We start from the raw sequence: 26,411 nt of genomic DNA, 5'->3' as shown, positions 1-26,411 counted from the left end.
GCATAGTCCCTCCAGCTTGTCCCGTGTCGTCCGCAGGGCCTCCTTTCAATGGGACATTCCCGGAACGCCGCAACATCTGGTCGCGAGGCATCTTGGCTCCTCTCAACGCTAAGGCGGAAGATGACCTAGCTTCTCACCCTGTCTCTTAGGGGGAGCCCTGACACCCTGCGGAGGAAAACCGTTTCAGACGCTTGTATCTGTGTCTCATTGTTTCGAACACAACCCACAGCCAGTGATCATAGGTGAGGGCAGGAAGGTAGGTCCACCGGTAAATTGAGAGCTTCGCCTTTGGACTCAGCTCATTCGTTTCCACGACCGGCTGGTACTGAGTCCACATCACAGCAGCCGCTGCACAGATCTGTCTGTCCATCTCCCGGTGGTCTGGTATGCTTCTCTGATGGACTAAATCTACTGTTCTGTCAGCAATTACTCCATCGATTTCAAAATGTTTGCATCTTTGGTGGTCCATTGGCAAAGCATCCAGTCAATTAGTACCAACAAACTGCCCACTTCTGCGAACTAACTAACTACGTATTTCATCATCTACATAGACACTTATTAACTTCATTTATTTCGCCCATCATCTCTCACGTGAGCTTCTATTCACTGTTGTTCTTTATCATGCCATTTTACAAACACGCCCTGATCGAAATATTTTCAGCCACAAAACTGGGCTTCCATTTTATAGCATCGTAAAATGTAAGGTACTGATGTTTCAAAATTTTACAATAAGACGTCATTTTATTTTCTCCAGAATCTAGTCTTTCCAGCACCTTCTAAACAGGCTGTCTTTTCAGAAGATCTGGCGTCACGTTACTTGTCCCATGGCCCCCCATAGTTGCCTGGCAAACTTCCATTATGTGTGTACCACTTTGCAGCATTTTAACTCCTTGTAGTGGTTTTGTACTCTGTGCGTGTTTGTGATTTGCATTTGATCTGTGTTTTTTAATTTTGCAACTAATCTGTTTTCGTGAGTGCAGTATGTATTACTTGCAGTTTCTTTATTTTGACGTGATTTAATATTTTCGTATGACTTGAATTTTTTGATGATTTTTTTCCCCCGTTTGCAGCATTTTTGCGGTTTTGCTACTTGCAAAATTTTATTTTTGTACTACTACACAATCTTCTATTCAGTAAGATTCTGTTTGGTAAAGCAGTGCTGCACAAATGCTCATCCCATGAAGTCACAATCTTTTTACGCCACACTTGGCTTATTGTCGTATTTGAGTCACATTCGCTGTTGTGGTTATTTTATGGGTGTATTGTCCAGGCATGCAGACTGACTTATGCTGTATGTACAGTAGAGCAGCTGCTAATGCAACAGATGGCATTAACTGTGAGTGAGCCATGTAAGCCTCAGTGCTTTCCCCTCACTCTTATCTCACTCTTCCTGTCCTGTGTGAACATCCACTAATCCACTTTATCTGCAGGGTGAGTTTCTTGTCAAAAAGCAGCCATATATGGAAGAAGCCCCCATTCTTTGGGTTCTTCTTTCATTTTGCTTTTCCACCATAGTGGAGCCTATCTCAATCGCCACTGTAACTGTGTGTGATCTCATCTACTGCTCCCAGTTGGATGTCAGCCATAAAATTCTGCAGATCCATCTGAAGCAGACACATCATGTAAAGCCTTTTCGTGGGCCATGAATCCATACAAAGCATGCTTCTACTTTGTAAATCTTCCTTAAAATATTAGTTAAGGTGGTTGCCGGTCATGCGACCCTCTTTATTCAGCAACGTATTCAATTTGACAACAAGTGTGTGTTACTTTTCTGCTATACTGGTTTAGAAAATAATAACTGCAAATTGCAAGCCTAACCCTAACCCTAACCCGGACCGATTTCCCCCAATTATTTAGTCAAAAACAGCAATTGTAAAATAAAATGCCGCTTTAGCTTTTCTGGCTTCATTGCCTCGTTAGCAAGCAATTGTAGACTCAAAATGCATTTGGACAAATTTAAAGATTATTCCCTAGATGTTACAATGGCCTCTATCTAGGTAGACCGACAGCGCACTATCCACAGTGGCCAGAGGCGGCATCCAAAAACAAATACTGAGCCAAACAAGCTACATTAAATATTCATAATTAATATTGACTTATTAATATTAAGTAAATGTTTGGTAAAAAGCCTAAAATGGCCACAAATAATCTTTCTTCCTTCTCAAATACGTATGTCCACTGTTAGCAAGTGTCATGCCAGTTGGATATTATCTGATGATGACTGAGCACAAGCGCTTTCGGTGAAGCCATGTTTTTCCATTTGGACTTTGATTTGAAACCTCTGTTACAGGTAACCTACATTTGAGTCCATCTGTTTTTGATGTTTTAAAAAGAAGCCCCGAGTGAAGGTTAGCTATCAAAAATAAATAAATAAATATACATATATATATATATATATAAAAACAATAAACAAATCAAAGCGTTTTGTGTGTGTGATATGCTTTTAGCATTTTTCATGGGTTAACGGTTAACCCATCCTTGTATTTTTAATAATGCTTGTCCTTGTTCTGACAACACAACCATTCCCAGGGGACAATTTAAACCAGTGTTTGTAAAACCTAGTTAAGCCAAGACGTATATTTTATATCTAGAAATACTCAAATGATCAAATGAAGTGAGCCTTTAGATTGAAATACTGGTTGATCCTTTGGCAACATTAACCTCAAACCAAACGTTTTTTGACACGCACAATGATCAGGATTAATTTTTCTAAAGAAGTTTGCAGCTAAGCAAAATTCCTGGGATGTCTGGTGTGAATAGCTCTGGGATCATCCCACACACATCTCACTTGGTTTGAAACTGTGTATACCATCACATATACAGTAAGTTCTCGTGGAAAATTTGCTTTTGTTACTTTGGCCTAACCTTACTCTATGTCACTGCCATCACTGCCAAGAACACACTGTGACATTTGTTGGGTGAGGGTGTGGACCCAGAGGCAGGGAGGCAAACAGGCCAGGTGTGTGCGGGAATAATGATTCAATATACAGATGAAAAAGATAAACTAGGAAGACTCCTAAAATGGCCAAACCAAATCTAGAAATAAACTTCATGCAATAAAGAAAAACAAACAGTAAACTCTGGAAAGCACGGGAAAAAAGGACGACGAGGGACTGGTAGCAACACTTGTCTCAATGATCTGAGAAGAACTGAAAGAAAACTGCAAACTAAATATACTCACAACAAACGAGACAACACAGAACACCTGTACAAGAAACAATTGGAAGAGGGAGCTGAGTGACCAAGACGAGGGAAGCAAGTTAACAGGTGGACACAATCACATTGATGAGGACACACATGAGGGGAACCAAAAATGAACTAAACATGTGACCAAAAAAAAAACCATAACTCAAAAACACAATTAAAACGCCAAAAAATTAAAAAAAAAACAAGCAAGCACACACACACACACACACACACACGCACACTCACTGAATAGTCAGTGATTAAATATGCATAGATTCTCATGGGTGATCTATTTCTTTTACCAATTTGAGTAAAAAGTAACCAGCAACCTTTGTCAAGCCAAATTACCCAGACAGATGCAAAATGAAGTTGCACCTGTTCGCAATGCCGAGTGGCCGGTCACTCAAAATATTCCCCTTAGTGTTTTGTGTAACGACATAACAAATCAAAATTGTATCTAAAGGTGTCAGTGCACAACTATTTCTCTAAAGGGTACTTATTTCCCCCCTCTGTAATTAACTAGTCATGTATGAGCATTTCCATTCGATTTGCTGTTACACAAGGTAATCCAAAAATAGGAAAAAAAAAATCCTCTTAATTGCCCTGCAGCTGTCACTTTCACAAATCAAGGATCTATCTTTGCTTGACTGGTATTTGTCCCACTTTTGGATAATCTTTACATGTTGCCTTTGAATGAGCTTCATTGATTTTCTCTTTGAGGGTGACATCAGTTTATTAAGGGGGTCATTGGAGGTTTTTTGTTGTCATGTGTCTGACTTCAGTGTGTACATTCGGGTGTCTGCAAGCTTTCACGAGCCTTCGTCAGCAGCTGCAATCTCTACTAATTGCTGTACAGATGGTGCAGCTCATCAAACTGATAGGGTGAAGCTGAGGAGAAAAACCATCTATTGACCTCGCCATTTCCTATCAGGAAGAAGAACATACATTAACACCCAAAAAAGTCTGGGGAGGACCTCATCCATTTCCTGATGCAAACAAAGAAGGACGGGACAGGGTGTTGATGTAGCTTTTCATCTGGCAAACCTTCAAAGTGGAGCCTTGCGTCTGGGGAACAAATGCACAACGGAGTGCCGGACGAGAGGAAAAGGTGAGGCTTCTACTTCGACACGAATGAGGATTCCAGAGACATCTTGAAAGCATCCCTGCATTGTCCTTAGCGTTTTGTGAGTCGGGCAGACAAATAGAACACCTGAAACATCTGTTTTGATCTCCCACACTGACTGGCCTCTTCAATGGGTACACTGAGGAGACACTGTCACAGAGGTACTGTATTCCTATAACCAGTGTTGGGTGAGTTGCTCCAAAAGCGTAATGCATTATTTATTACTTATTGCTGTCATTTCAAAGTAATTATTACGTTACAATATTACTGTATTTGAAATGTAATGCATTACACTACTATTGCATTACCTTTGTATTACTCTCACCGCCACAACTGGAAATATGGATTTGCCATTCTAAATGTGGCTCATTACACATGTAGTGAAAGCCTTCAACCAGTACAAATCATTCCATCTGTTTTGTATTGTAAACCTTTAAGCCTGAAAGTTTAAGGGGGCCAGTGTGGAAGATTTAGACCGTTTTTCATTAAGAAGGAATGCATTAAATGACTGTACATTTCAAAAACTTGCAAATCAATGCGCTCTTAATGATCAGCAGCATATTTTAAATATAATCATAGGTCTAGTTACCATCAAAATATATTACATGGGGGGTGGCAATTCTCATGTTTTTTTATAGCTATGGACAGTGGTAAATGCAGCACTTGCGGCACCTCCTGCTCTCCGTAATTAAAAACGGTCAGGGATCTTGCTGACAAGGTTTCCAAATGCTGACAAGGTTTCTAAATGCAAACGATGATGTTTTTCTTGTCTTTATCTCTGACGAACTGAAAGTCATGATCGTATGTCTATCTTGCGTAGGCCTACATATTGCCCATATTCAACCTGCTGTTTCATCTCAGCTGTAGTAGATCAGTAAGTAAACATTTTGCCCTGGAGTTCTCTCCTCCGATCTCGCCGGTGTTTTTGGCAAAACACCACTTTCAAGCTAAAAATGCATGGCAATGCATGACTTTACTCTCATTTGTAACGAGTACGATATTACAATTTTTGTGTATGTGTGTGTGTGCTTTTAATGCTGCTATTGGTCCGCGTCTCCTCACAAAGATGGTGGTCTGCTATTGGTCGGCCTCACTTGTTTCCAAATGCCGAGAATGGCAAAGCTTTGTTCGATTGTGAGTGGTTACAAAACCGTATTTATAGTGCATTTGTATGAGGTATGTGTTCTGATTGTATACATGTATATTATATATACGTAGCACTTACTATACTACTTTGGTACCAGTTTTTAATACGTATGTAGAATGCTGATGTTTTGACCCAGGGTTCTAAACGCATTAGCTATTGAACACAGGTTTGGATTGCCCGCCTTACAGTGAATCCGTTTTACGGCCAAACCATGGAACGGATTAATCTCGTAACACGGGGGCCCACAAATTTACAGTGCAGGTCCAAGAGTCCATTATTTATTTGGACCATTACATGTGAATTTACAAAGATTGCCATGTTTTGTTTTTCTTAAATCATCATGATCAGATTGAACAAGGGAAAGTCTCATTATTTTCTTTCTTGCTGTTTGGTTTAATGACTGCTGTTCTGAAATGCCATATCTATGAATGTAAATCATATTAAACTCATTCTCACTCACTCACTCACTCACTCACTCACTCACTCACTCACTCACTCACTCATTCTTTCTAGAATGGTACACATCTTACAAATAATCTAAAGTGTATAATGTTATCTGTGTTTTAATTTTCACTCAATGCCTAAAACAACATGGATGCTCAAGTGTTAACACAGGCCAGTGACAACACACAATGAGCAAATATAAAGTGCAAACATTAAACAAGACACAGCTTTTAGTTGGCCTCCACTGAGTTTTTGCCACCTTAATATTTCTCCTCTGATAGTTGGCGACAGTCAAGTTTCCTAATTCATCATCAATGCTGCTTTAATGATCTGTACCATAGTTAGACATTTAACATCACCTGTGCTTTCAAAACGTTTCAGATTTATAGAGCATTTCAAATATGTCGGGCTCACATTGATGGGGTGGATCACATTTGTTTATGCTGCGTCCACACCTAAGATGTCAGCAAGGATCCGTCACTGACATCTTTCCTTAGGATGCTTTCATCTGCTTCTCTGTGTGGAGTGCAACACAAATACTGAATAGAGCAGTAGGTGAGTGAACACAAAGAAAAAAAAGGAAGATTTTTATTGTGCCACTTTTGGGAAAAATATCAAAATCAGGCACTTTAACCCACAGTGTAACTACAGCCTTCGAGGGCACATTGGTTGGTGCAAGTACACCAAAAGTCGCGGTCCTTGAGTGTACTCTCAGCTGGGACCTCCACTAATAGACATTCGCATTTACTTCCATTCTCTGGATCTCATATAGCAATACTTTAATTAAAAAATAAAATCACAACAAGTGTACTTGATGTCTGTCAGCGGCTGAGGGAAAGTATGCATTATCAATGTCAAACTGCGAGGGTAGAAACTGTCAAAAAGGGCAACTGACAAATGAATGTGTGCTGGCGAGATAGAACATAAGAGCCAGCTCTTTTGATAACGACTCCTAGAATAACAGCACTGACTTCATTGGGGGGCGGGGGTTCTATGAGCATCACAGACACTTACTTTGGCCTGGGACTACTTTCGTCGCTTGAACTGCACACACTTTCTTTGTTTCTTGTAAACTTGAAATGTCTTCTCTTTTTTTTTTGTAATTGAAGACGACCACAAAATTTTCTTTGGCTGCAATCCTAACATGCTAAAATGGATTTGTAACTGCGGTGTGTGAGTGACATCAGACGGCATCCACATTGCACACAATAAAATCGTGTCTGCGAGATATATTTTAAATAAATACATTTCATCTGGCTCGTTCTCATACATGGAATGGTTTTGAAATGTTTTCTTCTTGTGCCTTCAGCATATTGCTCCACATATTGCGCCAAGTCAGAAAGGTCTTTCTCCCTACGTTACATGCTGTGTATGCATGTAATAAAGTCCCATCGTTGTGTCCTGCTGGTCTGCGGAAAGCTGGATTGTTCATTTTCCAGGCCTAACCCTCCAGCTCCAACTTTTGTTTGTTTATGTGGATGTATCCGAGTGTGTATATGCGTGTGTTTCAGTTAGGGCTGCGCTTTTGAATGAGCCTCTGTCCAGCTTGCTTACAGTTCTCCATTGTTCCGAGGAACTGGAGTCCTCCTTAGCGAATGTAAATACAGCCAGTGCTAATTCACTTGCTTTGAGTTAACAAAGTTGGTTCACATTACTAGATTTCCACCTCCGGCCTTTCGGTGGAACGTCCACCAAAACCACTGCCGGTTGCCGGTCTCGCAGCTGAAGAATCATTTGACAGAAGAACCCATTTTTATCTATTACGTCTGCCATGATTCACACCTGGCGTTACTGGTATTTCTTTTTGTTCTTTTATCTGCCAGAACTTCTAGCGGGGAAAAACGACGGCACTCAAAAGCTGCGGGGCCAGCTTGCATCGCTCATGCTGTCACTGCGCATTCCATCGTGCGCTGACACCTCCAGTGACACGCCTTCTTTGTGTTTGCGTCCGCTGCAAACGGAGTTTCAAGCTGGCATTTGCTATTGAGAACATCTGGCCTCTTTCTTTCCTGAGGACAAGACAAGGATGCACACATGTCTCCGAGGTTGTCTCCCTCATTCAGTCAGTACTGGCTGTCTTTGGTGGAGGTGTGCGTGGTGGTGGAGTCATCGGGCAGCGATCCTCGGCGTCTGGGTCGCGACCCACAGCGCAGCAGATTTTGCAGCTCCCTGGACACGCTGCTGGAGAAGGCCGTGTAGATCCACGGGTTGGTGCACGAGTTGAGACTGGCCAGCAGCATGAGGATGGTGAAGGCCACTCCTGCAAATGACATCACATTGTCTATTTGAATAAAACTCTTGGCTTTCTAGTCGTCACAGGTGGGACAACAGTCAGGTCAATTAGTCCAATTACAGATGTTAGTTCGTAAGGTTAGGAATTTGTCATGTGGGTGTTTCTCTGTTTCACATAGTCAGAGTCTAATTGTGTATTTTGATATGAATACAATTGTCATCAGCAGTTGCTACCTCATCACTATTGTTCTTAACATTTTTCTGACAAAGATTTACTTTGCACCACTACCCTCGTTCCCCGGCCAGTCGGTCCCAGTTTCACACCCTGTTTCTTTTTGGGTCAATCGTAAGTACTATACGTACAAAAAGCGAACAAAAAAAGGTGTTTGTTTGTCGTGTGTTTGTGTATGTGTGTATGCGTTACATAGGATTACATCTCCTTCACTTAAGGTATATTACGTCCCTCGCCTAAGCCAGCATGATGTATTCGCTTTTTGTGACATTCTCGTCACAAAATAAATACATCTCCTTCACTTAAGGTATATTACGTCCCTCGCCTAAGTCAGCATGCTGGATTCGCTTTTTGTGACATTCTTGTTTTTCTTTCCAATGGTATAGGTATATGTACAGTACATTGGATTCAATTTAGCTTGGAAATCATTGATCTAAACAAAGAATGATCACCCGCACTCTGACTGACTGATATGAGGGGCTGCCAGTTTGATACACGCATTGGGGGAAAAAAAAAAAAAACTTTCCCTGTTGCTGATGATGTTATTACTGTGTTATTCTTTATAAGTGATCGTTTTGAAAATATTGATATAAAGACAAAAATCAAAACATCCTTTCCCTCAATAATCAAGAAAATAGACCACCATCAATATGCGATGCTTTATTGTGCCTTTGTAAATCTTTTCAAATGATTGCTTCTCAAAACATTGCTGGACAATCACAATGGCACCACACTTGTGAGATAAGACCCACCCGAACCTGGAAATGTATTAGTACATTCGTTACACCTGCTTTGTACAATGACTTTCAGATACATGTTAGGGAACATTGAGAAGTACAGTAAATCATTAAGAAACCTTCTCAAAGTTGTATTTACACAGTTTAGCCAAGTATCGCTGAGACTTTGTGATGGTTACTGACCTTGATTAGGAGGGTCGGGGGCCCAAGCGGCCCACAGCTGGACAATGAAGAAAGGGGACCAGCAGACGGTGTAGACCAGCACAATGACCAAAGTCATTCGGACTGTTTTGGACATGGCTTTGGTGACGCTTGGCGGCGGCACCGCTGCGGAATGAGGGGGGGTGTAGTCGAGAGAGCAACGGGGTGAGCCGGCGGCCACCTCATAGGACGTGCACGACTCCTGACAGTCAGGACTTTTCACTCGCTCCTGATCCGCCAGCGGCGCGGTTGTTGCCGTGACATCTCCCGCTTGACTTTTACCGTAAGAGTGTCGGTGAGGTTTGTTTGTCACGGGTTTCAAGCGCATCCCCACGCGAACCCCGCCCCCGGATGTCCGACGACCCCTTTCCCTGGCTCGCTCCTCTTCTTTTTTAAAGCTTTGGAAGTGGAAGATTTCATTCCTCTTCGGCTCGGCCATGACCATCCTCTCCGACTTCAGGTAGATGTTATTGTGGATCTCCCGGAAGATTCTTATCTGGAAGATAAGCGGAGTGTGCTTTTCTTTCTTCCTTTTTTAAATTTAGCGCAGTTTAAATGACATCACCAAGACGTTAGCTCATGCAAAAAGTCTCTGGAGTCAATTTTGCGATGGGCACATGCCAGATTAGGCTGTAAGTTATTCTGTTAGTGTTTCTGCTCAAAAGGCTTCAGGAAATTGAAACAAAGAAGGAGTGTGTGTTGGCCGGTGCCATTAGCCGTAAACCAGTCACAGATATTCTCATGCAGCATTATTCAATTCTTTTCAGAATGCACTCAGAACCAGTACAAAACGATTGCTCAGTTGTCACGCTCAAAGCTTTCCTGCGCTTTCAGACATCTGCTACTCCAAACACAAAAAAAATTGCTATCAAGATGGCTGCAAGGTGATTTAGGCACAAAACGCTCATGGCCGTCACGTTATTTATTGAAATAAAAAACTTTACAAACATATATCCTCAATTTTAAATGTGAGCTGTTAGTTTTGTCCTTTTGACCCTTGTTTCATTTGAGGGTTTTTTTTTTCTTTTTTTTCTCCAGACACGTGCTGGTACAATGGCGCAGCTTCCAGAAAAATTACTCTTGTTTGGGATGCCATCCAAACCATTAAATGTCATCATACTAAGAAGATTGATCCCATGCAGACCTCTTGGATTGCTCTGCAGAATGATATGAACAACGTCACTAAGTTGGAGGAATTAGTTGGTTCAAATAAAGAAAAAAGAAAAGGAACATCATAAGACCAATTAAGAGGGGGCAAGTTAAGCAGACGAGTGCTCCGCTTAGAGAAGACGGAAAGATTCCATTAGACTCGTCGATTAGTTGCAGTGTTTTTTTTTTAATAACTATTTACATTACTGAAGTTATGGATGGACATAGGTGCTTCAAAGTGGCAATACAGGCTAACCCATAGGTTCATTCAAATTGTAGCCGTCTATTTTGACCAATAATCTTTCTGTTTATTTTTCAGGTTGTTGTGGTCATTTATATGTTAATGAAACTATACATGCCATATGACCTATGCAGATTTGTTTTACACAGTTCATTTTTTTAGACAGCGAAATAAGGATTTTCCTCCAAATATACATTTTGTCAAAGACGTGGTGATAACAAACCAAGTAAATACAATTTAAAAAAAGTTAGGAGGAAATCCTTTTGGCAGAGGCTGTCACATTTGAAAAGGTGCCTTGATTGTGCATTGGGGTCATAAAAACTGCCAGAGATTGTGTTTGCTCGCGATCTCTCCCTTCCCACGTCGGGGAGCTTTGTTTGAGCAGCACCTTACAGTGGTGTCTACATTGAGGGAAATGGCTTCCCCAAAATAGAAGCGTAATGAGCTAGGCCAGAGGGGGCTGCCCAGGGGGCACGCATACATTGGATGCTACGTAATACTGACCGCCAAGCTGTGTGGCCGGTCAGAACAGGACCGTCCACATGAGTCAAAACAACATTTCTGACATTCTATAATACCAATAAGAAGTGATGCAATGTCATATTTGAAAACGTTGCCACAGTCAGATATTCACATTGCAATGCATTATGAAGTGAAATTGATTCACATGTAGAATCTCTGGCTTTATCACTTGCAAGTGCACAATACTGTGAATTTGATTCATGATTCACGATGAGTTTCATCACCCGTTGCATCCCAGATCATTTTCTTGCTGTCACTCGGCAGCCCAATCTCATGAGAGCCAAAGGCCAAGAAACTATACACACAATTCCAGTGTTTGTCTACTTTTTAAATATAACCGGCAAGCGCATCGCTTGTCGCCGCTGCACATTTGTCTGCCCCATATTTGTCTGCATACTGTTTTTTGTAGGTTAGCTTGAAATTTGCCGGCTTTACCTGACAGATGGTAATGATGAGGGCGGGCAGGAGAAAGACAGCCACCGTCATCCAGGTGATGTAGGCCTTGAGCCCCCACGCCTCAGCAAAGTGACCCCAGCACTCAAACTCCCCTGGACTCATTTCCGAGCGTGAGAAGATGAACACCTAGCAGATTGACAAGAGACATGTTACTTTGGCAATGACCTCAAGGCTCTAAAAAAACCTCTCTGGCGTACGTAGTCACCAGCCTGGCCTCTCATTTCCGAGCTGAGCGCACGTCTATGCGAGAGGGGTCAAGTTGATAGCTCCTACCTGTGGTAGGCTGAGGACAAGCGCCAATGCCCAAGCCACCATGACAGGCGTGTTCCAGCGTGAGACAGCCCCGCTGCGGTAGGCCTGCAATGGGCAGCAGATGGCGTGGTGACGGTCCACTGTCATAGCGACTATCATGTAGGAAGAAGCAAACATTCCCACAATCTGCAAATACTTGACGGAGCGGCACAGGAAATCAGGTCCCTGAAATTTATCTGTGATGTCCCAAATGAGCTGGGGGAGAACCTGCACACACACACACGCACACACACACACAGAGAACACGTAGACACAAATCACTGTTTATTCTTTAATGTATCTTTCACTGCAAATCGTGTGCGGACCCTTGCCAGTTTATCACTCAAATGTTAATGTCTGCCCTCACTTTTTTCATTCTTTCCCTTTGCGGACTGATGATCTGCTGCCCACCGGAGCTTCTTTCAACTCTCACCATCTTCACACACATGGTGTATAATTGAAATTTGGGAAGACAGTCCCTTGTAGGCCCAAGGGTCTCGATCACTCTCATTTGTGTGTAATGACTGTCAAAGCTAGAGAGCCAAATCTTTGAGTTATTGGGATTGCTTCAGCAAGTTGATATTGATGATGCTGTTGATGTTATTTTAGCTGCTGGCAAGAAATTCCCCAATAGCGAGCCAGGCAGATGTAGAATCCTGAAAATGGTTTGCAGATGTTAGAAGTTAAGCACAGTGGTGCTTGTGTTTTATGTATTAGTGTTGCATTCTGCATGTGCTGCCATAAAACTTTCCCTTTATTATATTGTCTGCTGAGTGAGTGATCACACGCGCAACATACAGTAGAAGGAAGGAATGTGAAATCCTGGCCTGTTTAGTGACACAACAATAAGTTAATAATTACAACAAAACTAAGAAGAATTTTTGGTAGACATACTGTACGGACCTTTCCGGGCACTCAAGGACACGTCAAAGAAAGCGTCAATGAGGCAACAACGCCAACATTTTTTGTAGAATAAATTGCTCAAGATTGTCAGATTTTGGTTCACAAAAAGGCCATTTGAAAACAAATACATTTAAGTAGCCCATTGCAAATTATTTCTTTTTTTTTTTTTTACTCAATTATATAAAAGAATTAGCAAATTACAGTACAACATCTTCAAACAAACCATAGTTAACCATAATTGTCTTCACTCGCTCGCTGAATTTAAATAGAGCACCTTTCGACTAAATCACACTCAGATGACTTTATTCATCTCAAAAAGGGATCGTGCCAGCATTGCTCATTTTCTTCTATAAAACTGAGAAAAAGAGCTATTCATGAAACTAACCCTAACCCTAATTTACAAGATATCTCCATGAAGTAATAAAATTCCACAGGTGAGTGAGTATTTGAACTAACCACCATATAAGGAGAAACTTGCAAATCCTGTGTGATCACCATCTTGACAAGACTATCCTTTTGATTGTCAACCGCATCGTTTAGTGTGCAGCTGTCGAGCGATGCGTATCATTTTATACATATCACATACCACTTGTCGTCCAAGCATGGTTTTTCTTGACTGATACTATTTAATACCGACCGGTTACCACTGGTATAAAATGGACAGATTGATGGAAAAGGCATGGGTCAAGTAAGCCCAAAATAAGCTTGTTTATATTATTTTTAGTGTACCGTACAAGCCGAGCCAACGCTTGTGATGATAGTCATCCTTGGGGAATGCCTATAAACTGTATACAGGAAGTGTCACTCCTGCAAGACTGTAATTATCAAAGTACACACAGGCCGTAGGCTAAGTGTTGATTTCGGGAGGTCACGGGTCACCTGAAAGAAGGCCACCACCAGGTCGGCCACACACAAGTTGACCATGAAGACGTGCATGGGCGCATTGTGCTTCCTCCTCCTGAGCAGCACCCACAGCACAAAGCTGTTTCCCAGGGTGGTGAGAGCCAATACCACCCCGAGCACGGCGATCTCGGCCCTGGCCAGGCTCTGGTCCCTCACCCTGGGCTGCGGCAACGGGTAAGGCGTGGTGTTGGAGGCATTCTCCGGAATTATACCAAAGAAGGATCCTCCGCTCAGGGAGCCGTTGACGGTGTTGAGCTCGAGCAAAGCAGAAGAGGAGTGGTTTTTCCTTCCCGTCGCGACCAGAGAGGAGAAGGTTAAAGCATCCCAGCCCGTTTCCACACTGACGCTTTCCATTCCTGCGAAACAAACAGCGAGGTCATACTCCACTTTCTTGTTGTGTACTACGTGTGAGTCAGGATAAAAAAGTTGCCCGCTTTTCTTTTCATTATTAGTCTGGGTCTGGGTAGCGTCTTGTCTGACTTTTCCCAAAGGCTTGAACTTTGGCTTCACATTCAAAGGCAAGCACTTGAGTCTTTTACAGTATTTGAGAAGTTGACCTTGATTGTATTTGCTACAAACAGCCTGGACTTAATGGAACTTGACAGACTGACGCAAAAGCCAGACCAATCATGCTGTCGTGTGAATATTATTACATTTTGAATTTTTTTTTTTTTTAATTAGTCTGGATCATCGGCGTGCGTGTTTGTCCATCTCTCAGATTCTTATGTTCACTTTGACGCAAGTCCACCGCTGTTTATTTTTCCTTTCATATTTTCTCAAGGTCGATCGACAGTTTTCCCCTTCGGTTTTATTCCTTCACCTCAACTCTACATAATCATCTCATGCTTACCCCAGTGCATTCCTGCTTTCCTTTATTTTTCTTCCCTGCCTCTCTCTCATCCTCTCATACATCTGATTCCTTTCTCCCCCATGTCACTGTTGAGTGCAATAGATGTCATGTTTATTTTTCTTTGCTTATAAATAAATTGCTTGAACGTCGCAACGGCGAAATGACATGACAATCTGAGGAAAAGAGGGTTCATGGGATGCAATCTTGCTCAAATAAACGTGGACAAATAAGAAAGTCAGAAAAAAAAACATGCTGAAGGGTATTAAGGAACAAAAATAACGGGAAAATAAAATCGCACGGATAAGGGCAAACAGTCAAACATGCTAAGTAACTTGCTGGTTGCTAAATATGGCTGTTAAGAAAGCTTACGTGCTTTTAAAGCAGCACATTTAAGAGAGTGGTGCTCGTCTCCCTGAGGCCACACCAGTAATCATCTGTTGCTTATGTTTAGTGCTTGCTGCTTTTATTTTGGGACCTTTCTACTTCTGCTTTGGTTCACTCACTCAATCAATCAATACTTTATTTAGAAAGTGGCTTTCATGCGCAGCACAAAGTGCTAGACGGAACAGGAAACAGTTGTACCATTGATTTAGCCATCTTGCTTTTTCTGAACCCACCATTTTGATTTACGGTACATCTTGTGTGAACACGGTAATGCAACTGTGTGATATTTGTAAGCGGAAGCACTGAGATGTCGTTACGTTAGCATCTCAAACAAGCCATTAGCTGCAACTTTTAGCATTACATTAGTACAGTGCTTCTCAATTATATTTTGTAAAGCCCCCCCCAGGAACGAGTAAACTTTTCACGTCCCCCCACTCGCCGCGACTGTGATTATTATATATAGAAATTGTATACATTTACCCCAAACGGTATCCTTTTTAACATTACAAAAGAAAAAGGCAAAATAAATAAACTTTCAATAACTGTATACTACTAAGTCTTTTACCTGGTATCTCAAAGTGTCCCCCTTCCCAAAAAATAAAAAATAAAGATGCCATACTTATTTTATTGAAATTAGACCTCACATGGCGAAAACAAAGCTTTCTCCTTGGGGTCGTCCGAGCCCCACCTAGCATCGCCTCGCGCCCTCCTTCCCAACGGTGGCCTCACCACTGTTTGAGAAGGACTGCATTAAGTCAGGATTTGTTGTGTCTCCAATTAATCTACCGTAGTTATGTTATGATTTGTTAGCAAACTTTAATCCCTGTGTTTCTTGTTTACTTAACACCGAGATTTGTTTCTTCTTTTGCCTTTGTTAACTGAGAATTTTTGACTTTTCCTTGAGCCTTGATTTGACCTTTTATGACTAAATCCTTATCTGTAAATACTGTATTCCAATTCTGCCCTGTCCTCACTCATTAGGTCAAGCAGGCGAGAGCCCACATGTCCCTTTGTTTTCCTTTAAAACCCCTCTGTCTCCTCCGTTGCTCCTCAAATGACATGTTCTGGCAAATGTTCATTAGTTAAGTGGTCAGATGGCCAGAGGTCCAGCAACCCCCAGGGCTACTCCACGGGAGGAATGCCTTTGTTCTCTGTTATCTGACTTAAAAGTTACACTGACAAAAACTACTTCACTGAGACTTAGGCAAAAATGCAGAACTAAAGAAAAATAATACATGTAAATGGACATTCCAAAATAGACTTCAGTACACCATCACTTCGAGAACAGAGTCTTGACTGCTTGGCTAAAAATAGACTGCTCTAGTAGTGGAGGCAGGTTCTTACTACTCCACAGGGAATCCACTGCCCAATTAGCTGCTAATACTGCCATATGACAGTGTCAAGTGTCACATGGTAGCTTTGACGAAGTAATGTGTGAGAAGCTATACCGGATGGACAAATTTGACCCTCATCAAAGCGGAACCATGCGTGAGATGTGGAGATTGGGACTCTTGTCAAGAATTCCTCCTCGTCGCCATGAAAACCTATGCTTGGATATTAAATGTAAATTTAAACATTGAATCAGCCTTTAGTATATTTTGCCCTTATGATACACAACAAGGCAGCATTCAGATAAGATGCCCTTTTTGACTTGTCTGCATGTAGACACGGTGTGGCTTAAATGACTATTTATATGTTTTTTAATTAAGGATTAAAGCTACATGGCGGTCTTAATTTCATCAAGGTAACTCCAGGCCTCTTGTTAGAACCTTGCTATCTTGCCCCCTTCTACGCAATTACACCATAGAGGATTCTTTGTCCCTTGTATCATTAGCCAACAATGTAACCTTTCATGTTTTTGGGAGGGTGGTTGGTCTGGCCCCCAATAAGCATAATTACAAAGCAAAAACAGTCAAAAACCTTTTCAAACCCTCTTATTGTTGATGGAAGAGGTATAATAAACATCACATCTCCGGTGCTCATTTTACCTCTGAAAACTGTTGGGTCTCGCAAGACTAAAAACTATGGGTCCGGACAGAAATGTTTGGAGTCTCAGAAATTGCACAATAAAAAGGACAAATTAAGGCCAAGATTCAAACTGCATTCACAAGCCAGTAGTAAAAACCAACAACAAATATTAACAAATATCAAAGTGAATCTACTGTATGTATATGACCCACAACTTGAAGATATTGTAATTTGTTTTTCGTCACTATTAATCATCAAATATTAGCATTACTTTTAATCACAAAACATTCCGAGTTTTTCTTCATGAAAAAATTCAGCTCATTTTTATACTTCACAAAAGTATCTCGTGAGCCACTTTAAACCCTGATGCGGGCCAGGATGTGGGCCGTATGTTTGACACCCCTGAATCAGTTGCTACATCTGTCAACTAACACACGTTCAATGCTGCGTTCTCAAAATTATCATCCACGCAGAGCCAGACAGACCAGAACAACAGACCAGAAGCAACATTATGTCTCATGCAGCTACAGACGAAAAAAATAATGTTATATTGATTAGCCCTGTGAGCATTGTTTGAGTGGAGTTCATTTACTCTGTATGAACTTAAGACAGACAACCTTATGCTGCCTGCTGCGGGCGAGTAACTTTCTGAAATCCATCTCGGAGTTACACTTTAAGTCATCAAAATAATAAACTACCGACTTCTTGTGATTCTCATCTCCTGCCGACCCCCCAACAGAAGCTAAACATGAATTAATTACCATATTAATTGGCCATGTGTGCATTTTTTACGCCGAGTGAATATAGGAGCAATGAATTACTATACTAAGTAGTATGCTGCATGCCGCTCTGAAGTGAACTTGTTTTTATTGGTGATTTTTTTTTTTTTCCATAGTAGCAACTACTTAGTAGCATGTGGCCCAGTGAAACGTGTCTGGCGACGTGGCTGCTTGTAAAGGAAGTCAGAAAATCCTTCAAAATAAAACATTGGCTATCAAGTAAAGTATAAGACGAACGGCACTCGAGACGATTTTATTTTGAAGTTACTCCCTGAAGCATGGGCCTGACAACGATGCTGTTGTCGTCTTACTTGATTGTCATTAGCTTACGCCGTCAAGCTCATGGCGTGAGCAGTATTTACTTAACAAAGCTGTGATCTCTTTTTCTCGATTGATGTTCTTTTTTCCTTGAGGTCAAAACAAAGATGGCGGATAAAAATGTCAAAAATATTCGTAAGACATCGAGTTTTGGTGAATAAAAGAGTCGATGGATGAAGATGAATTTTGATGTCAAAAAATGATGCGCCCAAGGGTTTGATTTGAAAGTATGCATCCTGTCAAAAATGATGCGCCTGGGATGCACGCTAAATGGAGCACCGCTTCTCATGTTTAAACAGTCACACAAGACAAATGCAACACAAACTAAATCTCTTCAATCATGTTGAACATTAAAACAAGACACATAATTCACGAAACCTCTTGATCACAATTCAATAGCTTATGGCAGCCATCCAGTCGTGCTAATGCAGTGCTGTCAACACACATGCACTGAGCTCACGCATTTTTTAACAATTTCTTATTCTGAGACAAAGTACTATAGAGGTGGGGCCGTCATTGTTGAGGAAGGGGTTCTATTGTTTTGTTGCTGCTTTGTTGACAAAGCAGAGGCTCGAATTTCTAAATAATTCGAGGAGCATTTTTCTAATTTTGTGGAGCTTTTTGGACCTGTTTTTTACTAATCAATAATTGTGCATTGTCCATAACATCTAATATGGGATATAATCATATATTATTTTATATAGTTATTATTTTTTTTTTTTAAGTTTGGAAAATTACTGCAATGACAGAGTGTCAAGAGTTATGTCATATACATGACATAAATGATTGTGCAAACTGAATTTAAGAGTCAAAAACTTTTTTTTTTTTTGGCCTCTAAACCTTTGCGTGACATTTTGACTCTGCCCCATCTCATGGTGCAAAGAACACCGCTGATGCACTGGCTGCTATGGGCATAAGAAAAGAGAAATTGATAGTGTGGCCAACTTCTTCTCCTTACCTCAACCCTACTGAGAACCTCTGGGGCAACATCAAGCAAAAGATCTAAAAGGGTGGGAAACAATTCATATCCAAGCAGCACCTCTGCCTCTTAACATCTTGCCAAGAAATTAAAGCTGAAATTGTCCTAGACTCCCAAGTTTAAACGATGCAAGGCTTATGAAAGTGGTATCAAGCAAGGGATCCTCTATTTACATGTAACAAGGCCTGTTTATTCAACAGTCATTTCAATCAAAAACATCTTATTTTATTTGCTCTTATAATGCTACAAATTCAACATGTGACCATTTTGAGTTCTTCATAGTCTACAATCACACACACACACACATATGTATATATACACACATACATAGTGGATGTCCATTTTTGGAATGAAATGAATGACAATAAGAGAGTCGATGGACCCCGTTGCTATGGACTTTTCTCATTGACAAGCTAGCACATTCCTGTCAAGCTGCCAACAAGCAAGCTGAAGTCCCTCATCCCGAACATCATTTCACGAATGTATATACAAGAATAAAGCGAACTATAAACACCACCATGTGACGTTTCATATTTACAGATCCATATATCGAAAAACAGCTGTATATGCAATGTGTGACAAAAATGTCCTTTATTACCTTGAAGCAGATCACTATGTCATCATGACATCTATGAATAATCCAAATGTAATTCATTCTCAGTTCTAAGTCTCTTTCTTTAATGAGTCTGCCATGTAATGTAATGCTTTAAAAGATCCATTAAAAGCAAGCAACAGTTTTCCTTTGTTTTCATACAATGAAATTGGCCCCTCCCACTGCCAACAAGCCGAGATGAGACAACACAGTCATTTGGACAAAGGATTTTTAGCAACAACAAAAAATAAGTGTAATGTTTTGAAATGTCTTTTGAGTAATCATGTATTCTAATGCACAGTATTTATTTTTTTAATTATAGAATGTTTCAATTGCTTCTGAATTTCATCACTTGTGACATTTACCTACCACTGATGACACGTCATGGACACATACGTGATCAATATGTCTGAAACATGATAGATCTACCCACAACCATGAATTTCCACTCTTATGCTCATTCATTTTGGATGAAATATAAATCAAATATCAGGTATAAGAAGATGAAAAGGCTATCACTTCGACTTCCCTCCACAATAATACAAGCAATTTTGTAAGTCCTCTGATGTTCTATGTCCACCAATGTGTTATTAAGTTAACATACAAACAGAGAACAGTCCAGGGGGAATTTTTTATTTTATTTTTTTAAATACAGTACTTATGAGTAAATGTGATTTTCTGAGTATGTTTAGGCTAGCAGAGAGGGTCTTTCTGGCCCCCAGGGCCCACCACTGTGCGCACCGCTTGGTCGTCCCTACATAGCGCACCCTCTTTACGCTGAGGCTTTCAAGGAGATTAAATAGCGAGTCTGCATATTCTGGTACCCAACCATCAGTTTCCATGTCGTTCGTAACCTTTCCAAACCATTCACAATGCCTGAGGCTTGATTGAAGCAGGCACAGGTGCACAGGAGTCCAGAATGCATGTTGTGCACAAGTTTAGGTAAAAAAATAAATAAATAATGTTGATGAGGAAAAGTATGAAGAGAAAAGCATGGTAAAGATTGTGGTGAGAAGTAATGATTTACAAATAAGTTCGTAAGTTCAGGTACCTTTTTTTGAAGACTTTTTTTTACTTTTTGTTCTCATATTTGAACACAGATGTCGGTATATTCTGCTGCTTGCTCAGCAAAAGTAGACCCTTTATATTTTTCAACCTCAGAACACAAGACAAAAAAGTTGCTGTAATGAGCTTCAAGCAACGCCTCTCAATTGCAGTTTTGCCTCTGGCGATGTGGTTCTTTGTATTATTGGCACAAGATGGGGCCTAAGGCGTCTGACCTTTTTCAAGGGTTATATTTACAGCAGGGGTGACCAACGCGGTGCCCGCGGGCACTGGATAGCCCCCAAGTATCACTAACCCTAACCCCAAGTAGCCCGCAGGCCTGTTCTGGAAAATATTTTCCAAGTGATGGAACATTGGGATTTTCTCAGAATTTTACAAACAATTATACATGTATTACATTTACATTATATATTACATTTCCATCCATCCATCCATTTTCTATAGCCACTTATCCCCACAGGGGTCACAGGCTTGATGTACATATTTACTACAGGCATTTCTTAATTATTGTGAGAAATCAATAACATGATCAGGGTCTTGACATAAACTGGTAGCCCTTTGTATTACTCAGTACCAAAGAAGTAGCTTTCCGTTTCAAAATGCATATTTCGAGCCATGATTTCCTGTAGTAGATTGCCATCTCTCTAGTTTGAAAGTAGTAGCATATTTTTTTTCAATGTATATCGGAGAGCCTTGTGTTGTTATCGTCAGTTGAGCATGAGACTTTATTTGCCTACGGATCGATGCAACAAAGGGCCGCATGAGTCACCAATGCAGTATAAAGCCTGCATGACCTAGCTTTGCTCTTGAAGCGCTACATGTGACTAAATAGGATCCCCAAGCAGCAGCGCAAACACAATATGCAATATATGAATGAGGAGTTTCAATGACAGGCGGACGCTCCACACATGAATGCAGATTAGTGTCGATTGGCGCCTGATTCATTCATCGGGCCCGGCACCAGGGGGGTGATAAACGTAAACAACTTGTTCTTTGACGCCGTCGCACCAAAACAGCTCATTAAATGTTAATCGTGTGGAACCACACCTCATTAGTCGCCCGCATTGTCACCAACACCTGCACTTTGTGTCGGTCGCAAACAGCGTTAGTCTATTTCCACAATACGCTACTCCAATAGGGCAGTGTTGAAGTTTTTTTTAGGTGGGGGAGGGGGTCATATATCATTAACCAGCAACACATGCTTTGAACAAACTACTACAGAGGAGGGGTGAGGTAACATCGTGCAAAAATGATCAAGCGAACGCTCCAAAATAAGTCAGCCACTCAAAGAGAATTTTTCCTACCAAGGAAGTCCTTTTGTGCTTGTTTTGGACTGTATCAAGCACTAAACATTGAATGATTAATAGAAGGAGCCCTCTGGGGTTCCAGCGTTGATGGAAAAAAAAAAAAATCAATAAAATTAGAATGGACTCTGTCATTCAAATGTTTGATAAAAATCCATGTGTTCTTTTTCTATTCTGTTCTATTTTATTTCTATTTATTTCTATTTTATTTAGCAAACACATTGAAGAGGTTACTGGTATTAATTGCCATTACTTAATCTGGAAAGTACTGCAGGGACACGTGCAGACTAAAAATACACTTTTCTTTGCTCTGGCGATTCAAGGTTCCAAATGACTCGGTAATCATGCAAAAGCAAGGGAAACACGTATTGAGCGTTTGAAAGCAAGCACAACAGCTTGTTCAGTTTGGTTGACTGAAAATGTTCTCTGGTGCCATTGCTCTGATTGTGTCCTTCATTTGCTGAATGCTCTCATCTGAATCTTGGATCAATTTAGTTCACTTGACCAAAGATGCAGACCAATGTGTGAAGTATTTTGTCCAATGCTTTGATTTTTTTATTGACCTCAAAGTCATTTTACATCAAGAGAAAGCAATGAAAGAAGACACTTGGGAGCTGAAATTTCACCCAGATGGTGACAACATGTGAAAGTTCAACATGGCATGAGTTACCACACTCCCAGGAGCGTGCAATCCTTTGGCTAAAATACGACGAGAACGATGTGGAAGAAAATGACCCTAAAAAGATCAAAACTCTGCACAATGGTTTAATGTACAGATTATGCTGCGCGTTACAAGTTATCTAGTGCGGTGCTTGCACAAGTGATTCGAGAAGCCTTTTTTTTACATACCGGCTGGTAATGTAGCAAAATATGAAATACCAAAACTGATTCAACTCAGCAGAAAGCCCTTTTTTATTTGGAAACTGTGATTTCCCCAGACTTTAATGTCTTATGTGGAAAGAAAAAACATAATTACCGTAAAAGAAATGTCGTATTCGAGCTAGTTTAAAGCTGTTTTTCAGGACTGTTACATATATATGTTATATATTGGGACACTGAATTTAAAGGGAATGAAAAGAGGCACTTCCATTGGCTGGCAAGCAAATTAAGCTGCGCTGGCTTCCACAGCGACGCAGAGAGCCCTTTTTAACTGAATCTCAGCAAAAATACCAAAAGAAAGAAAATCGGTCATGAATTGGGTTGTTTGAATTGTTGTCTTTTCAAACAAAGACAAAATATTTTAGCGAGGAGTTGGAAAATTAATGTTTTGACGAGGGAAAATATTTTTTGAGGAAAATTCATTCATTCAAAACTCACTGGACAGGCTAGACTAACATCACAAATTTCATGAAAGACAATACGTGTCGATCTTCAAGTTAAAACATTTCTGAATGTTCTGAACTCCTCTCGATGGCAAAGATGTGTTGAAAACAAAAATGCTTCATCCAGAAAGTCTGCCATTTTGCCTTCATTGCTCAGTCCAGGAGTCACTTCCAAAAATCGAATTCTTAACAATCAACTCCTCGATTATCGAGGCCAGTGACAACGCTCATGCTGCCGCTAACCTTGCTTTTCTCTTCCTCGTGCGGGCTTTTGGGAGAGTTGCGAGTCAAAGCATTAGCAGCATTTACAGGCCATTAACATTTCATGCTTCAGCGGATCACACGAATAAGCCGACACTTTCCTGGAGCTCTCCTAATCCAATCAAACCCTTGGAGGGACCGCTGCCATTAAACGCATTATCGCTCATCTCTGCTGGACATGGTTTTCAGTTTAAAAACAAACAAATTAATAATTATCATTTGTTTTTCTAAACATGTACTGTATATATTTTTATTTGCTTTTTTACAAATATGCTTTCATGGAATACATATATATATATATATATATATATATATATATATATATATATATATATATATATTTTTTTTTTTTTTTCTTTTCTTTTTTTTTGATGGAATGTTGAGCCATTCTTTTTTTTTTCAAAACAAACTGAGTTTATTATCAAGATCATCAATGCCGAAAGGTTTTAACGCTGTTGTTTTTTGTTTGTTTGTTTGTTTTTTTCCACGTTAGATGGTGTTGAGAAAAGTAAGACAGTGTACTTTCTATCAGTTTGGCCAGGTGTTCTTAAATGAGGGCCTGTGAACCCCTGGGGGCATGCAAAGGTATGTGTGTGAGAATTTAACAGGATTCTACAGATATCAGCAAATGTAATTTAAAGCTTTTTAATGCTGTAACAGGGACAGTAGAATTTCAAGTGAGAGCAACATAATTAGAGCATGAAGCAACTTATTGCTAAACTGTGTTCGAGTGACTCTTTTGCAAAACCTTGTATTCCTTCATTTTGTTAATATTTATACGGATGAGCGTTGATCTAATTGACAGTTTGCTGGCAGACATGCCAGATATAAAACAGATTATGTGACACAATCTAGCTTCCGAAATTGTTGAATAAAATACGCCTAGAGATAGCACCACAAATGTAGTTACAAAGTTTAATTAATCAGACACATATGACACAACGCTCTGTTTTAAGTCTTTTTTTTCACCCCCAAATTATTGATGAAAATTAGTTCACATTTTAAAAATGGTTTCAATTCACTCTTTTAGGGCCAGGCCATATGACTGAGGCAAATGGTAGTCTTGAAGAATATTTTTTCTTTCCTCCAGTTTTAACAATTTAATCATTTTAATAACGAACTAATAAGCAGTGAATTTGTTTCAGAATTTGCATTGACCCACACACAGGGCAGATAAGAGAGCATTTTTTTGCATTTCATGATAGTGAGGGTAAGGTGTACACAGAAAGAAACAATAAATGTTTGAATGATTAGTATAATAAAGGCACTGTTTTAGTGGTGCACGCGCCTGTGTGTGTGTGTGTGTGTGTGTGTCTCGTGGAGACGTCAGCTGTTTGTTTGCAGAGAGATGACCCATATTGATCCTTAAACAGTTGAACTGTATGCAACCACTTAGAGTAATTAGATTTCAAGATATCTGCCATATTCTAATGGAATTAAACATAGCAGTAATAATATTAATAATAATAAAAGAAAGGGGCAGTTCATTAAAAACACTCACGTATGATCCACTTTGGTTGTCAAATTGTGATGCCAGGTGAAAGAAACGATGGTCAATCCAGGTCAGAAAAAAAAAACAAAATCAGACGGCTCTACTGAGGCTCCGGTTGGATATGAATTAAATGAGAGCAAATTTCACTGCATCTTTATGGAAGAGGTTTTTTTTCCCCTCCCAAAGTAGTTTGGTTGTCTCTCGTAACATGTCCTCGGCCACGCCGGAGTTCCCGAAAGCTTGTAGTCCGCGGAGGTGGCCGTGTGCGTCCCAGCAGCAACTGCGATAGCGCGTGTCTCACTTCATGCTCTTGCGATGTGCTCTGCCTTCAGCTGCAGCAGTGCGAATGAATTTGAGCTTCTGCCTCCCCCTAGTCCCCCTGGTATCCCCTCCTCTTGGGTCAAGCCTGTCCTCGAGGGCTGAGGGTGGAGCGTGCAGGCATTCGAGGAAGGGTGTGTGATTATTTACATACCTATATATGTGCGAGTGAGTGCCAGAGAGAGGTGGGCAGCTCATTCACTTAAGAACAAACAAAGGTTCATGTTTACTGCGAGGTGGGATGGTGGGGGCCTCCCTTGTCTCATTCAACCCGTTTATGACTTGTGCGCGTGCGCTCACACACACATAAACACGCACGCACACGCACGCACGCACACACACACACACACCTCTTGATTCTGAGCACTCCCCTGTCATATTCTTTGTAGTCGGACATTGCCCTCGGTCGCCGGTGGATAAATTGCCCTTTCAATACCACAACTCCTGAAAAAAGGTTTTCGGCTGAGTCAGCAGTTCATGACCTTGACATGAACAATGTGGCAAAGGTTAATGCAAAAAAAGTCTGACCTCCACTTTCAATGTCTGACCTCTCAATGTTCTTTAAGTGATGCATTGCGCTCCATTTACACCACTACTTTGCAAACAAACATAACAAACAGTTATGCCCGCATATTTGGCACTTCACTGCACACGAATCCTGTTTGTTTTTCAGTGGGACCTATCCCCAGCTCACTACCTACTCACCACTGTTTGTGCTCTTTCTTTCTAAAAAAATAACAAGATGCTGAAGTGATCCATCTTCACTAACCTAATGACCACTACAGTGGACACAAAGAAATAAGGTCTTGAAAGGCAATGCCCACTACAGTGGACACAAATGAATAGCCTGAGTCTCAGAAGGTTAAGATATAAGCTTTGAATATCGGGGAGCCGTCGGGTTTAGCTAACCAGTTCAGGGTATCCCCCACCTTCTGCCCGAAGTCAACTGAGATGGGCACCAGCACGCCAGCGACCCTAGTGAGGATAAGAATGGATGACATTTGAAATGATT

The 26,411-nt window shown here is 40.8% G+C and overlaps 1 protein-coding gene across 7 annotated transcripts; it reads right to left on the bottom strand.

Annotated features, from left to right (window-relative positions):
* Nucleotides 1-50: 50 nt before the first annotated feature.
* On the bottom strand, nt 51-25,402 carry avpr2aa (arginine vasopressin receptor 2a, duplicate a). Of its 7 annotated transcripts, XR_015864782.1 has the most exons (7): nt 15,567-15,585; nt 13,744-14,123; nt 11,944-12,189; nt 11,650-11,796; nt 9,285-9,798; nt 6,315-8,160; nt 51-165 (listed from the first exon to the last, which is right to left on the bottom strand). XR_015864782.1 is itself a non-coding variant. In XM_088408068.1 (6 exons), the coding sequence occupies exons 2-6, from the start codon at nt 14,119-14,121 to the stop codon at nt 7,964-7,966; spliced, it is 1,482 nt and encodes a 493-aa protein (XP_088264194.1). In that variant the 5' UTR covers nt 14,122-14,123; nt 25,091-25,402; the 3' UTR covers nt 5,746-7,963. The 7 variants fall into 7 exon arrangements, 6 of the variants coding, with proteins under 6 accessions (XP_088264194.1, XP_088264192.1, XP_088264195.1 ...); XM_088408068.1 differs by lacking the exons at nt 51-165; nt 15,567-15,585 and adding an exon at nt 25,091-25,402 and having other exon boundaries at nt 5,746-8,160; XM_088408066.1 differs by lacking the exons at nt 51-165; nt 15,567-15,585 and adding an exon at nt 19,644-19,785 and having other exon boundaries at nt 5,746-8,160.
* Between the last annotated feature and the right edge of the window lie 1,009 nt (nt 25,403-26,411).

This window comes from Hippichthys cyanospilos, chromosome 2 (assembly GCF_059441005.1).
Source record: "Hippichthys cyanospilos isolate Australia breed blue-spotted pipefish chromosome 2, RoL_Hcya_1.0, whole genome shotgun sequence".
Classification (NCBI taxonomy): domain Eukaryota; kingdom Metazoa; phylum Chordata; class Actinopteri; order Syngnathiformes; family Syngnathidae; genus Hippichthys; species Hippichthys cyanospilos.
Note: the sequence above shows the minus strand (reverse complement) of the source record. Positions and strands in the feature narration are given on the sequence as shown.